Source organism: Heterocephalus glaber, unplaced genomic scaffold (assembly GCF_053883595.1).
Source record: "Heterocephalus glaber isolate CG9 unplaced genomic scaffold, H.glaber_assembly_v1.0 deba00000738, whole genome shotgun sequence".
NCBI classification, from domain to species: domain Eukaryota; kingdom Metazoa; phylum Chordata; class Mammalia; order Rodentia; family Bathyergidae; genus Heterocephalus; species Heterocephalus glaber.
The window spans coordinates 10,181,734-10,201,662 of NW_028258161.1; the positions used below are offsets into that span (position 1 = coordinate 10,181,734).

The following is a 19,929-nucleotide window of genomic DNA, read 5'->3' on the forward strand; positions in this document are numbered from 1 at the left end:
CATTGTTTTGAAAATCTTTTTGATTTCTCATGTGTAAAGCCAGCCCTCTGCTGCTGACCCCATATGTTCTGACACGTTTAAAACACCTTGCATTAACGCTTTAAAAAGGAATTTTCCTGATAATCTGTAAATTTATCTCTCTAGGTGAGCACAGGTTTCGTTCTATAAAATTCCTCTCAGAATATCTTGTTGGTATTTTACTGGAACTACACTGAATATATTGAGGATTTTGATGCTGTTTATTTATGTTTTTGGTACCGGAGATTGAACTCAGGACCTTGGGCTTGCCAGGTAGGCGCTGTGCCGCTGAGCTACATCCCTGGCCCCATGCTGTTTATTTTTCCCCTCGAGTATGCATGTTCTACTTACACCGTTTTCACAGAAAAGCTTGAGAGGTTTTTTTCATGGATCCTACCCATGTCCTAACTTTATTTCTATAATAAATCCTTTTCTACTTTACTTTCCATATAGTAATGCTTTTTTTGGAAATTAAAATTTTAATTAGCTCTTGTTTTTAATTCTCCAAGTAGATATTACTGAAGCGTAGTATTTTTTTCTCCTGTTACTTAGAGCTAACTTATTTTTCTTAATTGCACTGGCTAGTATTTCCCCAAACTTATTACCTTATTTCCTTATTTTCTTCACAGCAATTATCCTCGTCTTTATTATGTGGAATTCTGAACTTGTTTTGTATGTTTACATTTTCCCTTTGGCCTTCATTTAAGCAAAAGCTCCACTGGGCCATAACCTGGTCCACCCAGGGGCACAGTACCTTTCTAGTTCTTAATCTGTGAACTCTGGACCTCTCAGCTAAGAAAAACAAACGTCCTCCTGTTTCCACCTTCTCGCCGTCAACAATGCCACTTTGTGTGCTTTCACACGGTCTGGGCCTGTATCCCCAAACAACTGCCAAAGGGAAGTCAGACAGTGCCAGTAGCCACGGGGCTAAAACGGTTTGTGACATCCTGTGTAGAACTTGGGGATGCACAAGGGACAAAGGAACAAATTACACTGCACATACAGCTGCTGCACGTTATATTAAGCTTTGCAAGCTTGCATCTACTATGTAACATTCGCTTGGTTGATAGCCATGCATCTTGTCAGAATTTTATAAAGATATGTGCACATACTCTAGCTTGCATCTACTATGTAACATTCGCTTGGTTGATAGCCATGCATCTTGTCAGAATTTTATAAAGATATGTGCACATACTCTTAAGTGCATGTAACTTAGACCTAAAATTTTTTACGGTTAGATGAAATACCAGAAACAGGAGGAAAATGACACCACAGGAAGAGCTCAGCTCGAACAATGTAGTGGTCCCAGCTAATAAATCAGCTAGGGTTTCTTTGCTCCCTTATGTTCTTTGGGTAAGGGCATAGTGTTTATAGGCCTGCAGGTAAAGAACTGCAGATAACTGGTGTTGGATAGAGGAGGTTTATTTTTTTTCTGCGGCAGCTTGCTATCTTTGTAACATGGTGATTGGGTTGAACAAAATCAAAGTACAGTAGTAACTGATCTCCTGGAGTAGCGAGGAGATGATTAAGTATTGATGTTGGCATGCTTGAACATACCCAAATGAGCGTCTGCCTGCCACTACTCTTTGAAATGATGCAGTGTTTTGGTCGTGGTCCGAAGCTTTGAAGCACTACTGCTTGGCATCTATCTCCTCAGTGGAGCTCTTACCTTTCAAATGACAGATTTGATAAAATACTAGGTAGGCTGAGTCTTGCTTGCTTTCAGTCATCTTCATATGAATCTTTGTTTTATGTTTACCCCAGGTTTTTCAAAAACGCATTTTAGCTGATGTTCTTGAAGAGTAAACTGTGCCGGTAATGAAATCCTAAGTACATTTCTTTACAGAGCTGTGTTGTACCATCCTTTGGGCCCTCTGCTGGAAAAGTAGAATCAAGTCAGACACTGCCTTTGTAATTGTATTCTCTAGTATTATAGATGTAGGACAGTACTGTTATCACCTCTGTGAATGTAGAATATCTTGTACCTGCTTTGATACGTAGTAGTGACCGTGCTTTATCAGAGCTGTCTTTAATGTTACTCTAGAATGTTTTCTTTCCAGATGATTAAGAAGCTAATAAAAAAAAAAATGGTGCCAGGAACCACAACAGTAACAGAACTGCTGTTTTCTGGGTATTCTCTTTTAAAATGGAGTGCACTGGATGTCTATAATTTTGTCCAGATGACTGCAGAACTTGAAAACCCGTGGCAACTATTGGTGCCTAACACTTACTGCTATTATTGGTCTTTTTATACACATATACATATATATATACACACATATTTTTAAAAACTGTGCTGTCAACTTTAGAAATTATCCCAGTTTACTGTGTTGAGTTGGCATTGTACAGAAATTAACAGCCATGTAGGTCTAAAAACAATTTTTTCCATTTGTACAGGTGTATTAAATATGTAAGGTCTTATCTATGTGGGTTTGATTACAGAAACTAATACTCTAAATTAAAAAAAGCATTCAGTGTTTCCAGTGCTGTCCTCTTCAAGAAAACTAGTGGACCAGTGATGTCGACAAGCCCAGGGCTTGTGATGAGCAAAAGGGAAAATCCAGAGGCTCTGACGTGAAAGCCATGGTAGAGACTGGGGGGGTCTGTCCCAAGCCTGAACTCTTTGAAGCATCATGCAGAGCGTCCCATCTGGCTTCCACTCCCCTTTGGTAGCTGCCCGGAGAAGTTTGTGTGTGGGGGGCGAGTGATACAGGGCAGCCCAGGATGATCTTAAAAGAGCACAGGTGGGTTCTGCAGTAGGCTGGCTGGACAGCTGAAGACGTGGACACAGGGAGCAGTGTTCAAATCTGAAATACTTGTGAAGAGACGGCTTGGGGACATGGACAGATTCAATGTCGGGTGTGAAGAGTAAAAGCTACCTTGAGTCTTGAACCACTGGTGAAATGATGGTGTCAGTTACTGGAAAAGAATGCTAGAGAATCAAGTCTGAGACACAAATGAAGAGTTCTCTTTAGAGAACTTTCCAAACTAATGACCATCTTAAGTGTTGCTGGAGACTCAAAAGGGAACCAAGTCAGAGCTGATTTGGATGTGACTGACATAGGGGAAGAGGATTTTCATAGGCCAGCAGGATGGCGTCACCTAGGCAGATGCACTTTAGGGCACTCCGGAGTTCAGAGGACAGGAAAAGGAACATGCAACCGAGGAGCAAGTCCTACACAACCCTAATCCACACTACCATGTGTGTGCGATGGGTGAGGGCTGGCAGTGTAACCCAGGGCCTCATGCGTGCTAATCACTCCACCGAGCTAAACTCCTAGCCCTCAATTTTTCCATTGAGTAAGACACTGTGTAGACTAGTAAAACACGACTACTAAAGTTTTATCAGTAAGCAATTAATATTTTGAAATTCCTTACACAAATGCCAATTTTGCATTTTTAGACTATTTCCAAACAGTTCTGAAATAACTGCACCATATAGTCAAAACATATTTATTACTTTTAGTGTCATTTTGTATACTTGTACAAATATAGCCATATTTACAGGTATTGAAACGAAATCTGTATATTCAAACCCAGCAACTAAACACAGTAGCTTTAAGCCCTGCACTAGAAGACTATCGTAGGCAGAGTGCATTGCTGTCTGCCCTACACTTTCACCCTTGAAGAAATTCCTTAAAGCGGGCCGGGGATTTAGCTCAGTGGTTTCGCCGCCTGCTGCGCAAGTCCAAGGACCGGAGTTCGATCCCCGGTACCAAAAAAAGAAAAAATATAGGGCCGGGGATTTAGCTCAGTGGTTCCAACGCTTGCCTCAAAAGCACAAGGACCCGAGTTTGATCCCCGGTACCAAAAAAAAGAAGAAATTCCTTAAAGCTAACATGAAAATGCATGTGAAAGAATGACCCCTTCTTTCCAAGGTGTTAAGCCACCTGTTCGTAAGATTTTACAACTGCGAAATACAATAGGTAAGACTTTCAAGCCATTCATTAAAAGAGCACGTCTTGCCAGGGATGTGGCACAGCACCTGCCTAGCAAGCGCTAAGTCCTGAGTTTGATCCCCGGTACGGGGTGGGGAGGTGAGCATGTCTTGAAAAAGAACTGGAGTTTAGAGTTTTCAGTGTATATTAAATGTGAAATTATAACCCAAGTTTTACCAAACATAAAAAGGGAAACAGACAGGAAAGCTGTTTCCTCAGAAGAAAGATTTTTGAGCCGGGGATTCAGCTCAGTGGTTTTGCCACCTGCCGCTCAAGCACAAGGACCCAAGTTCAAGCCCTGGTACCAAAAAAAAAACCCCCAAAAACCAAAAACCTGAAGAAAGATTTTCTAGTAGACCCACCATCATACAATACGTATTTTTTTAAACCATCACACTTAAGGTTAGAATATAGAGCACTAATTTTTAAAAAACAGCAAATAGGGCTGGGGATTTAGCTCAGTGGTTTCACTGCCTGCACAGCAGGCACAAGGACCCGAGTTCGATCCCCGGTACCAAAAAAAAAACAAAAACAAAAAACCAGCAAATAAACCCTAAAATTCCCAAGGGCTATTTCTATTTTCACTTTATCTGAACCAAGGTGCATGCTCAAAAGCTTCATGGCAGTGGGCCACCTAAAGAATATCTTGGGCACTGTGCCTACTTTAATATATAGTCCCTAGTCACTTTACACAGGACAGCTGGGTATTGTATCTAAATTGTAAAGTGCAATATTTAAAATAATTTACTAGAATTACAGAATAGTAAGTGGATCAAATATAAAAATATTTCCACAAGAAAATTCAATGTTTAAAAATTCATCACTAAGAAAATTCAAATTAGGAATCTTCTCCCAGTACATATATGACTAATTCACTTAGGGATATAAACATTTTTCAAAGAAAAAGTGTGACACAAGCTATTAGCAAATCAAATTAAAATTTACCTAAATCACAAACTGTCACATGACCAGGAAACATTCACCCTGTTACATCACAAATTGCTCAGTTCCTCCCAGCAAAGATACAGTAAGGGCTCTAGCTTAACAGCTCTTTGGGGTTTCATTTACATGCACTAATGAAGTTTAGCAAATGGCAACAATCACAGGCATGAACATTTTACGACAACATAATTCAGGGCATTTTTTTTTCTTACATTTTAAAAGTATTAAGTCACAAGGAAAAAAAAATTAGCTCTCAGTATGATTCAAAACCCTCTCAATTATACTGGAACATTTTTCTATTTCAGAAAATACCAACAAAAGCTTAGTTTACTTAAAAAATTTATTGAGAAGTCCGACCGTTAACTTGTGTTAAGAGCAATCCTGAAGCTCAAGTTGGTACCCCAGACAGTAGTGGTAGACCAATGCGGACATAAGCCATCGAGACTACACTCTTGGTGCCGGCAGTTCTGGAAGCATGCACCTGCCTCCGCAAGCACCAAAAAAGCCCGCTAATCACAGGTTAAAAGCCTGCAGTTCAAAGGTTTGTCTGCACACAGAAACATCTGATACAATACTGGCCATATCATAGTAAGGCCATGTGACTAGTATTTTTAGCAAAGAAAAAAAGCCAAGGTAATTTTATAGTAGCAATAGTTTCTTTTTTATTTTAATATACTTTAGGAAACAATATACAAAGCTGAGCTTTCCCACCATTTCCAGGTAACAGTGGGAAGCTCCAAATACACAAATTTAGCGTTTTGTGATGGCTAAGAACAGCAGTCAGCACCAGACTTGAACAGTTAGCTACAACACAAACATCTTTCAAAATGAAACATCCTAATAGCAAGACAGGTGAACCAGGGTTTAACAAATGACAACCACTTGGGAAGTGACTTAATCATTCTTGTTGAATTTCATTTTCATTAAATATTTTATACACAATTTCCTGTTAATGTGTTTTAAACAAAATGTTCAAGAATTACTTCCATTAAGTATAAATATTCAACAAGAATAGTTCTGATAAAGAATCCCCAGGTAGTTCAAATTCTAATGTGCACTGACCGAAGGAAAAGAAAAATAACAATTTTGTTTGTTTTAACATGTTTATTACAACAGATACAATTCACATCTGACTAGCTTTGTTTCCTCTTCCCCCTCCCACAACCATGTTCATTGGGCCATTTCCTTACAAATTGAGCGATCCGTGTACTCTCAGCACACATGCTCAGCAGTACTTTAAGTCCATTCTTGCAGGGTGCAAATGGATTTTCAATAATTTATACAAACAAGTGGGCTATGCTCAATCACTGCAATTTTAAGCTACTGTACACAGGAATGAAAAGGTTATAGAAAAGTGCCATAGCAACAGTGCCTTAAGAAAGGAGGAAAAGAGGAGTCTTAAAAAATGGGTAAATCAGATCAAGGATTTATGAGGGAAATGGAACACATGTCTCTGCAAAACAAATGGAGAAGCACTGCTCTTGATCAGGTGCAGGTGTGGAAACAGCTGTTTCATGATATTTTGTACATTGCCCATATGGTTCAAAATCGTATCCTTAGACAGACATCACCTGGCGCTTGCACTGAATTTTTGAAAATGCAAGATTTCTGAATGATAAATTAACCCCCCCATTTTTTTTTTTTTTAAAAAAAGCTAATTTTGCAGACAGGTTTACATGTAAAAGGCTAGGTACTTAGCCACCTCAGCACTGATTAGTTTTGGATGTCTAAGCTCTGTTACACATGGCTTCCCATGGCTTCACTCTACAAAACATATTTACAACGTGAAGAATACATCTACAAGAAATCTACATTTCAAGGGTTTTACAAATCAATCTGTATCTTTCCCCTGAAGTGACTCTCACAGACCCTATCATCCCCTTGTCATTTTCTCTGCCCAGCTTAACGGTCCAAAGTCTACTTAAATGCAGCTCAAAAATGTTAAGACTGGGCAACAGGTTTATAGTTCCTGTACTCAAAACCATGTGCAATTATTCACATCTTCACACCATAAAGGAATTCTGATTTTTTAGCTTTTCAAGTTCCTTAATTTGTTGTCTCAGAAACAGTATCCTGAAAAATAGAAAAAAATTAAAAAAAGAAAAATAAAAGCAGACATCAGAATCTGTGGGAACAAACACTAGAGAAAAACCAAACTGAAAATATCTTATAACTACACTAATTAAATCTGTATTAGTTTACAGTTAAGACAAAACAACCTGTAACGCAAGACAAGTATCACAATGACAAAAGTTTTAATATTTCTTAGTTTTCCAACAATTTCTCCGTAATTACTGTAAATATAAGGACTGATTTAAGATAAAACCATACTACACATGTTCTGACCCGTAATATTAAGACCAGATTTTACTAAGTCTAAGAGTCTAGTCAACTTGATGAGCAATATTCAATGTAGATACATAAAACTGAGGCCGAGAAAACTCTAGTTAATAATTTTATTATTTTGAATTGGCAAGTAGAGAGGATTTTGAATGTTCTCAACACAAAGAAACGATATTGAGGTGATGGATATGCCAATTACCCTAATCGCATTGGTACACACCATCTAGCTGTATTTAAAGGCCATAGTGCACAAAACAATTATGTGTCAATTAAAAATTAAACGTAGGGCCGGGGCTCAGAGGCAGCTGAGAGGTAGAGTACATGCTAAATACGCTTGAGGCCCTGGGTTCAATCCATAGCCGCATTCTCTAGTTTCAAGTTTTTGAAATGGAACCAAGTCAAATTCCAACTGATGAATTGTATACTTAACACAAAAGATAAAATATAAACTCCAACAGTTAACTAGACTCCCAGACTATGAAATCCTTCCTTTTGTGACGCCTATCTATAAACTGTGTATTTATCATCTGTGATACCAGAGAATTAAAGCATAATTATACACTAAATTGCTATCTGACCATGTGTACTGCTTTCCTTAAGACACAAAATGACCAATATAATTTTTTAAATATTGGAGGAAGTTTTTTCTTTATGTCAAAACTATTTCCAGATCCTAAAGTTAAGAAATCCCAGGGCCGGGGATTTAGCTCAGTGGTTTGGCCACCTGCTGTGCAAGTGCAAGGACCCAAGTTCAATCCCTGGTACCAAAAAAAAAAAAAAAAAAAAAAAAAAGAAATCCCAGTTGATATTCAAAGAATACATATTTCAGAACTGAAAAAGAATTCTTTCAAGGCCGGGGATTTAGCCCAGTGGTTCCATCACCTGCCTCACAAGCACAAGGACCCGAGTTCGATCCCCAGTACCAAAAAAAAAAAAGAATTCTTCCAAGTTTGCTACAAATCTAAATTTGGTATTTAGTAAATATTTACAATTTCATGACAAGATTAACTCTTCTCTCTGAATCCCGTGATATACATATACAGGATGTAATAAGGCAATTGAAAAGCCCTCAATTTTGCAATAGGAATTTAAAAATACATCTAAGCTATAATGTGGCTTTAGTCTACTTAAGTGAAATGTGTTAGTAGAAAAAAGTAGGATAGTAAATATACAACATCACTAAAGCACTGACAACAAAATGTTTCCCAGCTGGGCATGGTGGTGCACGCCTGTAACCCCTGCACTCAGATTTCCATGAGTTGGAGGCCAGCTTGTGCTATACAGTGAGTTTGAGGTCAGGCTGCAGTACATAGCGAGACCCTATCTCAAAAAAACAAACAAATCCCAAAACCCCCCACAAACCAACCAAAAGAACCACAACCACCTGTAGGTGATGCGGGAATAATGACCCAGCAGTGTGAAACCTCAGCTACTCCCTGCCTCTCACCAGTGTAGTACTAATCTCGAATCAAGAGTCGTAATTAGCCACTGTTAACAATTCACTTTTAAAATAATGCCACTATAGCTTATAGTTAGTAATAAGGAAAAAAGGCTAAAAAAAGCAATTATCACTGGTTAAGAAAAAATGTTTCCTCACTCATTATGAGTATTAAATTATGAAGACAGTTACAGAACATGATCTATTAAAGAGAACTTTAAATTTCATACAAAAAAATCTGTGTCCATTAGCTCAATAGCCATCCTGCTGTGGCCACTGTTTCTCTTTGTGGTTTCAGGTACCTGTGGTTCAAGAACGATGAATTCCAGAAACAATCCGTCTTCCACTCCGCAATGCTCTGAGTGCTGAGACCCAACTGCTTCCTGTTCTGCACCCACCCTGGCGAGACCCAGCCCTTTAACCATTAAACACAGTGCACACACCACCAGCTTAGCAGTCACCTAGCAGCAGCCTCGTAGTTGTCAAATTGATGGTTACAGTATCACAGTGCCTATGTCCCAGTCCCTTAGCTCAAAAAATGGCCGAAGAGCACAACAGCAAGGGTGCTGGCAATCCCAACACGCCAAAGACAAGCTGCAAGTGCTTCCTTCAGTGACAAGGTCAAAGTTCTCAGCCTAATGACGAAAGGAAAAACTGTATGCCAAAGTTGCTAACATCTATACTAAGAACAAAAGTTCTAATCATGAAATTGTGAAGCAAGAAAAAGAAATTCACGGTGGTTTCAGTGTTGCCATAGTGTTGGACATCCATGCTTAGTTAAGATGGAAAATGCATTAAACTAAGAGTTCTGGTGCTACCTATGGCTTTAGGGATCCAAAAGGCTCTTTGGAAAGCATAGCACTCTGAACAAGTAAAAGGAACTAGTCTACATTAATGCTACAGAACATAAAACTTACCTTTGCTCTCGCAAAGTTGCTTGAATTTCACATACTCGGACTAAAGATCTTAGGTTTTTTAATTCAGTACAAATTTCTGACATGTGAACACTTCCCATGTTATGGGCTTCTTCACGCAATCTCGATGCCTACAATTAAAGAAATAAAGATTACATAAAATATACTAATCTTTTTGAATAAATGTTCAAAAATGGTGGGGCATCTAAGGGGAAAAATGATTTTTAGAAGCTGTCTCTACTGGTAGAAGGTAGTTACTTGACTTGCCCGTGAGGTTGCCTAAGTAAACAGCATTTCTAATCATAGGCTAGTTTAACACTATGATAGGAGGCCTCAAAATCTGTGGTTAATGACAGACGCCAGGTCACCCAACAAAACTGTCAATTTGAAAGTTCAGGCATAGTACTGGTTAAAGAAGCTTGAGGGCTGGGGTGTAGCTCAGGAACAGAACACACTTGGCTAGCATGTGTGAGGCCATGGGTTCAATCCCTAGCACTATCCCCCCCACTTACTATATCTCTACATTATAACATGCACACAACATGTTAGGTTTCTGTGAAGTTTTAGACATTATAGATGGTCAGCTATCTAATAATTGGAGTGGTAAATGGCAGGTAACTGAAACATGCCAAAGTCTCATCTCCAAGCAAAATGTCAAAAACTTTTGACTCATAAACTACCTAGTATTTTATAAAATGAATACAGACAATGAATTTAGAAGTTGTATGTACAGCTCGAACGCAGTAGCCCTAATTAATTTTCTGAAAGTGGAGCTCTGCTTTTTGCTAGTCATTCAGTGGTAACTCTCGTGTCCCGGATCCTGTAAAATACCTGCTTCTCAGCATGGTCTGCGGGCCAGCCCTGAACGTGCTTTATGAGACTCTCACTGAAGTGTGCTGCCAGTGTAGGTGTTAAGGAACACGAGGGTCGGGCAGATGAGTTCTGTGGGACAACTGCTGCATTTGATGCATTACTGCTCGAAGTATGATTTGGACCAGGTGATGGGCTTCTCTGGCTACTAGTAGAGAAAAACAAAATTATAAATAATCTATTCAAAGGTAGTTTCTAGGTATTCTAGAAATTGCCTGTTAGTAATGTCTATTCATGTAACAATACACAAATTTGTACAAAAATTTTATATTAGTATCAAATAAATAGAATTACCAATTCAAAGTATATTTTTATCATGTATTCCTCAATACCCTTCGGGGAGAAAAAAGAACCCTTCCAAAACTCTTGTCAAACTCAAAATTAAAATAATTATATTCTCCAAATTCGACAGCAAGAACCTGTTGACTCTGTATACCACAAACACTAACAAGAAATAATGGTCATATTAAATAAAAGGTCATATTTTGGGCCAGGGATTTAGCTCAGTGGTTTTGCCGCCTGCTACGCAAGTGCAAGGACCTGAGTTCGATCCCTGGTACCAAAAAAAGGGTCATATTTTAACAGTTGTAGATATAAGGCACATCTGAATATTGTATCTCATACAGAGGGTGAAATAATGTGAAGCAAAACACAGGCACTTTAAAATCAGATACACTGAATGAACACAGTGGCAAAATAAGGCCCAAAATGTTAAAACTCAGATTGGTTATCTTCTTTTAGAAGTCAATGGTTTGGGGCAGACTTTGGGGATGTGGTGGTGAGAACCGAAAATTTAATCACCCAAGTTAATTTTCTATCTGCTTCACCAGACTTGGCTCTGAATGAACTTCAGTTATTTCCAAAAACTAAATCTCCCAAAGGATGAGGAGTTTTCACCACTGAGGATATTTAAAATAATACTGCAGCCTCTAAAGACAATTTAAAAGAAGAATTTCCCAAAAATGTTCTGAGCAATGGCAATATTGCTGGAGTAAGCAGACAGCTTCCCAAGGGGATTATTTTGAAGGGAACAACTCATTTGGAGGTATAAGTTCTGAAATGTTTGGTTAGAAAACAACAATAAAAACAGCCGAAGTATTTTACCACCTCATAGTATGAAATAAAAACAGGAAAATTAAATGAAAACCATTCATTCAACAAGTTTCTTTCAAAGTTGTATCATTAACAAACAACAAAAAAAATGAAAACACAACACAGTGCTACAGAAGCACATGAAGAGCAATGTGCAGAGTCAGAGCTGAAGCCATCAGGAAAGCCTGGGGGGACATCAGCTGGGAAGCACTGGCCCAAGTGTAGACTTCAGGATAGTCAAAATTGCTATGAGGAGGTTAAAGAGTGACACAGTATCAACAAAATATTGTAACATTATGTATTTTTAGTCTCACTATACACTACACCAAGTAAAATTTTAAAGGAAAAAAGCTTTTTCACCAAAATAACCCAGGCTTCATTATTTTTAAGGCTTCATTATTAGACTTCTTGAATAGAAGACCTGCCTTTGTTAATTTTTTATCACAAAATTAAATTAGGCTGTCCTTGGATTCTTCCAGGTTCTATGAAACATATAAGTAACCCTGAAACAAAGCAGCATGCCATACTATGGAAAATAATGTAGTCCAACACATAGCAGCAACCTACCTGGAGCGCTGAAGACTTCGAGGAGAGACGGGTTCATGAACCTGCTGCTTGTCAGCTGTTATGGGCTGCTGTGTGGCCGACTGTGACACTGGTCCTTGCTTAACTACTGGAGTACTAACCTAAAATGTCAAAAGCTGGTGAGACAGGTTTCTGTCACATAGGCAAATAGCATGGAAATTGGAGAAAATTACATAAACATTCATGCAGATCACCAGTTAGGCTCCAAATCCAATCCACACTACTCTTCATCTCATTAATAACTTTAAATACTGTAAAATCTAGAGTTTCCATGAAGTAGAATCAAAGGTCTTACCAAAGGTCCCAACAAGATGAAGTTAGGTTCTGAAGCACACCTAATGTTCTCCGTAAAATGGCCTAAAGACTACAAAAGTACATGCTGTCACCAGCAGGAGAAAAATTGTTCTGCTCTTTAGCAGTGTACTTCCCAATGTACTGTATGTAATCTCTCCCAATTTACTGTCACTTCTACATCAATGCATATCTGTTATGTTTTACAAATGCGGATGCTCAGATTTCAATCACATCACAACGTAGACTGAACTGTATGTACACAATTCAACTCAAGAGGCCTTCCAAAAGATAGTACCATAGAGAGGTAGACCAATGGATCATATGCTATTTATCTTCTCATGTGACCACCAGAGAAAACAAAGCATAAATATAATTAATATAAGCTATAAATTAAAGCACAAAAGCAAGCAGAGCCTTTCACGATGCAGTCACACCCTAAAGCTGAAGGGTTTTGGACTGATAATATTCTCGGAGAACAGAGCTCTTTCCCACCTCTATCCCAAAGCTCTCCGTGTGTGCTTCACATTAATGGGAAATAAACGCGGACTCCATTGATTCACTGTATTTGTGATCTGTTTGCTTTTCTACACCAACAGCCCACTGAAGTTAATTCACTGCATGAATTTTGAGAGAAGTCATCAGTCCTTATATATTAAAAATACATAAAGGAGAGAGACTTATGTTCTGTTTATTCTCAAGCTGATTTATGAAAATAGCCAAGAAATCAAAGAAACACAACAAACTGGGAATGACTGACCAGGTAGGACAGTACAATGAACACTGAAAATAAAGTTTTGTGTATGAAATGGGTTCTTGCTATGTCAACAAGGCTGGCCGAAAACTTAAGAGATCCTCCTGTGTTTGCCTGCCAAGGAAATGTGATTATAAATGCAGCCATTATACCTGGCTGAGTAAATTTTTATTTAAAAAAATTTCTCCTAAACAAATCTGGATAGTACTGCGTCTTCTGAGTTACTTTTTGGGGGGTGGGGTGGGGGTGAGGGTTTTGACAGGGTCTCACTATGTAGTTCAACCTGGCCTTGAACTCAATGCAATCCTCCTGCCTCAGTCTTCTGAGGGCTGGGATTATAGGTGTGCGCCACCACGCCACACCTGGCCTGGGTTACTTCTGATTAACCAAAAGTCATTGGCCCTTTTATAAAGAACACTTAGTAAGTTTTATAAAGAACATTTAATAAGTTCGATGTAAACTCAAATGCCAAATGAGTTTTTGAAACAACTTGAGAAAAGCTGACAGTCATCTGCTTAAGGGATTTGAAATGATTTTATGACTATATAAAACTGATTCCACCCTTACTCACTTTTAGCTACACTTACTGGTTACTTAAATATCACCTTACAGATAAGTTCCAAACTCTAAGAATAAGGCCTGTTTTGCTCATATTAACTAGTACCCCATCAAAATGCAGACAAATAAGAACTGCAAACAGACAAGTGTAACCTGGTATTTAAAAAAAAATCAATCTGGACCCTGAAACATGCATACTTCAATGGCTGAGGAATGAAGATGAACAAATCTGAAGACCTCTAAAAGCTGGCCTTTAAGATATGATGCAATATAATTTTACTTCTCAGTTTCTCCTTAAGCTCTTATTTGAATAAAGAATTCTTCGGCATTAAAAAGTTTGAAATAGGGCCAGGGATTTAGCTCAGTGGTTCCATTGCCTGCCCTGCAAACACAAAGTTCTGAGTTTGATCCCCAGTACAAAAAATGTTTGAAATAGCCCACTGTTTCATGCCTCTTAAAAAAAAAAAAAAAAATCACAACTTATCTGCAGTGACCCTAAACCCTCAATGTTTCCCAGATGTTATGTTAAAGAGCAAAAACTGAGTGCAACTGGTGTTGACGATACAGAAGTTGTGGCCAAGACCCAAGTGGCACCATACAGACTTGAGAGCACTGCTGAGGCCCTTGCTCAGTCCAGTGAGAGATGAGCCAACACCCTGTGTTCTATGGAGACACCTGCCTGCAGTTCTGCTTAGACAAACACCAGCAGCATTGCGTGGTATTCAGAAGGACCTAGGTTACAAGTTCTGACTACTACAAAAACTAAACTTAGTTTGACTCAAAGTTTAATTTTATCTATTAAATGTGATGTTTGTACTATCAGAAAATTACATATGGTATATGAAGCTCTTAGAGAAACTGACTCATTTTTAAAATAAAATTATGAACCACAAGTCACTGGCAAACATTCTCCATTAAGAGTCAGTATATCCTCTTCATTGTGCTCTCCATGCCACAAACCCCAAAGCCAATAGGGAAGAGTCAGGTAGTATTTAAAGTTAACAATGACTCAAGTTTCCTCTCCTGCGTCTTACTACAAATCATGTGTATTCATTCCACCATCACCTTAATCTCAGGGGGCTTCCTCTACAATACAGATTGTCAAATATTACTAACTGTACAGAACTAAGTAGTTTCTTTATGTTACATTCCCTCAAAGGTGACATACCTTTGGCTGTGATGAAACAGGAGGAGTACTAATCAAAGGTTTGATAGGGACTGTGTTAGTCTGAGGTGTGCTTATCCTTGGAGACACGTAAGATCTTGGGGATGAGGCATCAGATGTTAAAGACATGGGAGACTGATTCGATGGCTGGGCTGTAAAAGAGTGAAGTAATTAATTTCAAATAAACCCAAACCCCTTGTAAGATATGTGGTACAGATCTTCACAACACATCCTGCACAGCCCGTATCCTGTATTCCCCCAAAGAACACTCCTCACACTGACCAAACATGCTGCAGAGGTTAGCACACTCAGTGGAGGCTGCTTCTCCTTTCTGAGGCTGGAGTAGGCAGTTTAGCCTGAACCTGTTCTCATACAGTGGCTTCCTTGCCATCTTTAGTTCTTCTTTCTTATTTCCATTTAGACCCAGGCATCCCTCTCAGTCCTCTGCCTTGAGAGGCTAGCAAGGGGGTTGTGTCTCTGCACCATCATGTTTCAATTCCACATTAGCAATGTTGTAACAAAGTGACCCCTTTACCCCATTTGTCTCCATTTGGATACTTTCATGGAGAAGAGGAACAGTTATTCAAAGCAGGAACTGAGCACATTTCCATTCTCTAGTCAACAACCATGTAATATCAACCTCAAACAAACTTCAGGTCTTTTAACATATGGGATATTTCACAAAGACTTAGGGTTTCAACTCTGGAGTAAAGTATGTAATGATTTAAATTCTGAATTAAGTATACATAGTAGTAAGTCCTCGGCTTACAAACATTCCATATGTGAAGTTTCACAGATATGAATGGATCTCAAATTACACAGGTGTGAACAAATCCCAGAAGTAGCTCACGTGTGTGCCAGACGCTGTCCCAGTGGTGCTGCCATGTGTTCACCATGCAGTGTGACAGTGCACAGTAGTACAGTGCCCAGTCAGAGCCAGGATGTCCGAAGCAAGAGGAAAAGCAGCGGTGATGTGGAGGGGACTGCTGGGAAGTGCAAAGCAGTATACACTGCATATTTGTGTCTGAGGTGTGTAAGACGCACTTTGCTGGTCTTATGCACAAATCTGAACAAATCTGACATGGATATTCTCCTGGAATGAACTACTTATAGTTTGTAAGTTGGGGACTTACTGTACTGCATTACAGATCTGACAGGAATACCTTAAGATAAATGACAAAGCTTGATTAAAAAAGTAAAAATAGTTTATGCAATCTTCCAAAAATCAAATATAAAAAGAAAATCTATATTGTAGGGTAATCTCTTCAAAAATAGGAAATTAACCTGCTCTTAATTTCAAAACAAAACTAACTACAACTTTAGAAGTAGCCAAGAATATGAACAAATACCTTGTGTGGAGAGCTGAGCAGCTTGAGAAATCAGAGATGTGATGTTGAAAGCAGATGGTCCAGCAGTAAGAAACTTATGAATTATAGACTGCAGCGAAGCTTGTGTCACAGCTGCTGTAAGAACTAAAAACCCATTGTTTCTTAAATTCAAATAAAAACAAAGAGGCTTATGAAGCATTAGTAACATTGAGTGTTTCAAACTAAAACATAGAAACAAATGAGAAATTGCCTGAGGCAGAGAAAAGACATTTACTGGGTTTACGGTAAAGATAAACCCACAGTTCCCTTTACACTAATACAATTCCTACATGAAGCTTTTAAAAAACACCATCAAATGTTCATTGGAACTTCTGATTATGCCAGAAATCTATCTGGATATGAGTAAAGCACTCCATGTGTTATTTGGGATTAAGTGGATAAATGTTGGTATTTCTGTGACTGCTTTTCAGAAGAGCTGACCACTCAAACGCTACACATCACATCCGCCCCGGCAACAACACACTCGTTCTTGTACTACTGATATATTCTTCTGCCATTTTTTTAAACTGTTTAAAAGTTCTATTTTATCTAAGTAAAACATTTACCTATCAAGCTCAGGAACGGCATAATTTATCTCAGAAAAAAAAAAATCGAAAAGACAAGGACAGTAAGAGTAATGACCAACTAGTCTGACACAGCTCTATTTTTATGACACAGAATCAAATCGCTTTACTATGAAATATATTTCATTCTAATCAGAGAACTTTGCAATGCCCTCCGGATTTAATGTTTTAATATGAATGGTTTGCAAATTAAAGCCACATCCACCACAGTTGAAATTTGAGATGACCGCCAAAACACTTTAGCAGTATGCTGAAAAACTATGCTAGAATTAATAGAATTAATAAGAAAAAAGGGCAAAATTTTATATCTAATACCTCCCAAATTTAGTATTTTAAGGACCTGAATTCCTAACCTTCCAGTAATTAGTATATTTCAAAATAACTTTTCATACACAAGGTTTTAGAAATAGAAAAGTTATATCAATTTTAACAAATTCTCCACACTAAACATACAAAAGAGCACAACCTTCAGCAACATTCCTTTTTTTTTTTTTTAAAAAAAGACAGGATTTCATGATGTAGCCCAGGTTGGCCTCAACCCCACCAGCGATCCTCCTGCCTCAGCCTCCTGAGTGGTGGGATTACCAACATGCACTACCGTGCCTGGCTAGATACAAAGTCTTTAAAAGTATATAGAAGTATTACTAAATTATACTACCAATGGTATTGGACTATGAGGGATATCAACTTTTGTTCCAAAAAATGAAGTTCAAGAAGAAATAAAAAACCATTCATAAACTGAAGTTTTAGCAACAATTTCATTTTGTACAATTTAAATGAATTTCCAAAAATTGTTACTATAAAAATTTACCTTCATTTATTTTGGATATGTCCATGTTAGAATTATTGAGCTGCAGTGTGGCTTGCAAAGCAGGAAGCAACTGTCTAAGAAGATTTGGGTCCTGAAGTAGTGGAGGTATTGGTGACTGTGGGACAGGAGAAACAGGGACTGCAGAAGCAGACGTTGGAGGTGCAGATGTGGGATTCAGTCCAGAGGCAGAAGACGTAGAAGGAGTTGTGCAAGAATGTGATACTGATTTGTCTCCTGCTGTAGATTCTAAATAAAAGGGAGATCATAAGCCTGAAAAAATTCTCTGAATAGAGGAAACTAAACGAACATCGTAAGAGCATCTTCTATGTGCTAGGTATTTAATACAAATAACCTCATTTAATATCCTTACAAGGGCAGTCTGTAAATATTTGCTTCAGTAGAATAATGTGATAAACATTTTTATATTCCTTTTCATTGGTGAGAAACAGAACAAGAAAGATCAGGTAGTTTGATTAAAGTCAGAAGTCTGGTATAACATTTATGTCTGATTGGGAAAGTACCACATCATTCTCTACAAATGTCTAACATGGTTAATACTAACTTCACATTCAGACAGCTTCCATTAAGATAAAGGGACAGTTCGATTCTTCACAACTTTATTTATATCCTAGGATCAAGGACAAAACGTTTATGACAATAACAACAGACAGCGGCCCTAATGTATGTCAACACAGGTACCATGGTGGTCATTCCCAAAATGAGCAAAGGATCTGATGAATAAGAAGTGACTTCTATTTTGAACTTTTATGCTAACTATAGCAACTGAGTTTTAGGATCACATAATAAAATATCACCACTAAAAAGGAAAAGGTAAAAACAAACCAAAAGTCTGCCTCATAGTATTTAAAAAAATGTATAAAACATGTATGAAAAGTTGTTTCTATGTATATATAATCAATGCCATTGCAATGAAAGTCCCAATCTTGACAAAATGATAACATAAGCCTTGAAGAAAAAGAATTTTTGAAGAAAATATAGCAAGCTGCCACCAAATAAATAAAAATCACTTAAGTTATCCTAAACTTCTGTGTATATATTTAAGTCTTTAGAACTTAACAAAGGCAAACAGGCAGGCATCTCTGGCATTATAAAAGATTAAAAAATTACAAAAAGTAAAACAATCCAAAATATTGGCAACCAGAGTATTTAAAAGAATTACTGTGAATCAAAAAAGACAAGCAGAAAGATTTTAAGGTATTTCATAGAAGAAACCCGAATGACTAAAAGATTAACTTCATTAACAATCAGAAAAAAATGTAAGATAAAGGATATCCATTCATACTCATTGTAGAGGCAAAGACTTAAGTCTGATAATATAAAATGTCAAGAAGTAATGGGATCATTTATGTAACATTTGTCCTGGGAACTGATTCAATAAATAACATTAGAAAATAATTTCACATTATCTAGAAAAAGCGAAGATGAATATAATTATGCCCAATAACTATCCTTATACATCACACCCCTATGGAAACTTTATAAATCAAGAAAAACATTAATTACTAAAACAGGATTGTGCTTGTTTCAGCTCAAAATGAGAAACAAACCAAATATCCACCCAAAGAAAATGAGCACAAACTGATTATTTTAATTCCATGGAATTTCTTTGTTTTTTTTTTTTGGTACTGGGGATAGAACTCAGGTCCTTGTGCTTGCAAGGCAGGCGGTGGAACCACTGAGCTAAATCCCCAAGCCCTCCATGGAATTTCATTAACACAATGACCTCAATGCAGTAAAGAGCACTAGAAACATGGACTCTGATGTAAGAACATTCGCTCTGGCTAAAGATATACACACAGATTCTCTTATGATACTGAGGTAAAGACTAAATACAAACGTTTGCTGAAGCATTTTTAATTTTCCCATACAGACTCATTACTAAAGATTTTTCAAGACTGCATATCTGTCTATGATTGGATTAAGACTGCAGTTACAAAGTCACATGTAAGTTTCAGGAGCACTGCATTTGAGCATTACACTGTTGCCTACCTAGTACTGTAACTGTAAATCTAAATTTTTAATTCTAGGAACTAAACATTCACCAATCTTCATGGCCCGAGAGAAGCTAGGAACTGCTAGCATGCTCACTGAATAGGGACTCCCTCAGCAGTCTACATCACAATCACAATAGTCAAGAGCAATGGACAACAGATCTCTCAAGTATGGATAGCTATTTTAGTACATTTCAGATTATGCTGATTAACTATGACCAACTCGGAAGACCTAAGATAGTTTTAT

At 37.9% G+C, this 19,929-nt stretch overlaps 2 protein-coding genes across 10 annotated transcripts in view; one reads left to right on the top strand and one right to left on the bottom strand.

Moving 5' to 3' along the window:
* Positions 1–9,602, top strand: part of Crem (cAMP responsive element modulator) — a 102,271-nt gene extending 92,669 nt beyond the window's left edge. The window contains exon 9 of the mRNA XM_004861847.3: positions 8,978–9,602. Within this exon, the coding sequence (XP_004861904.1) occupies positions 8,978–9,041 (64 nt within the window). The 3' untranslated portion in view covers positions 9,042–9,602. The remainder of the gene's footprint in view (positions 1–8,977) is intronic.
* Positions 5,533–19,929, bottom strand: part of Wac (WW domain containing adaptor with coiled-coil) — an 81,805-nt gene continuing 67,408 nt past the window's right edge. For 8 of the 9 annotated variants that reach the window (XM_013078479.3, XM_087206953.1, XM_087206955.1 and 5 more), the window contains 7 exons: positions 17,671–17,916; positions 16,258–16,380; positions 14,912–15,060; positions 12,123–12,241; positions 10,425–10,611; positions 9,597–9,724; positions 5,533–6,971 (listed from right to left, as the gene is read on the bottom strand). In XM_013078479.3, the coding sequence (XP_012933933.1) occupies positions 6,902–6,971; positions 9,597–9,724; positions 10,425–10,611; positions 12,123–12,241; positions 14,912–15,060; positions 16,258–16,380; positions 17,671–17,916 (1,022 nt within the window). In that variant the 3' untranslated portion in view covers positions 5,533–6,901. The remainder of the gene's footprint in view (positions 6,972–9,596; positions 9,725–10,424; positions 10,612–12,122; positions 12,242–14,911; positions 15,061–16,257; positions 16,381–17,670; positions 17,917–19,929) is intronic. The other variant, XM_087206951.1, reaches the window with a different exon arrangement.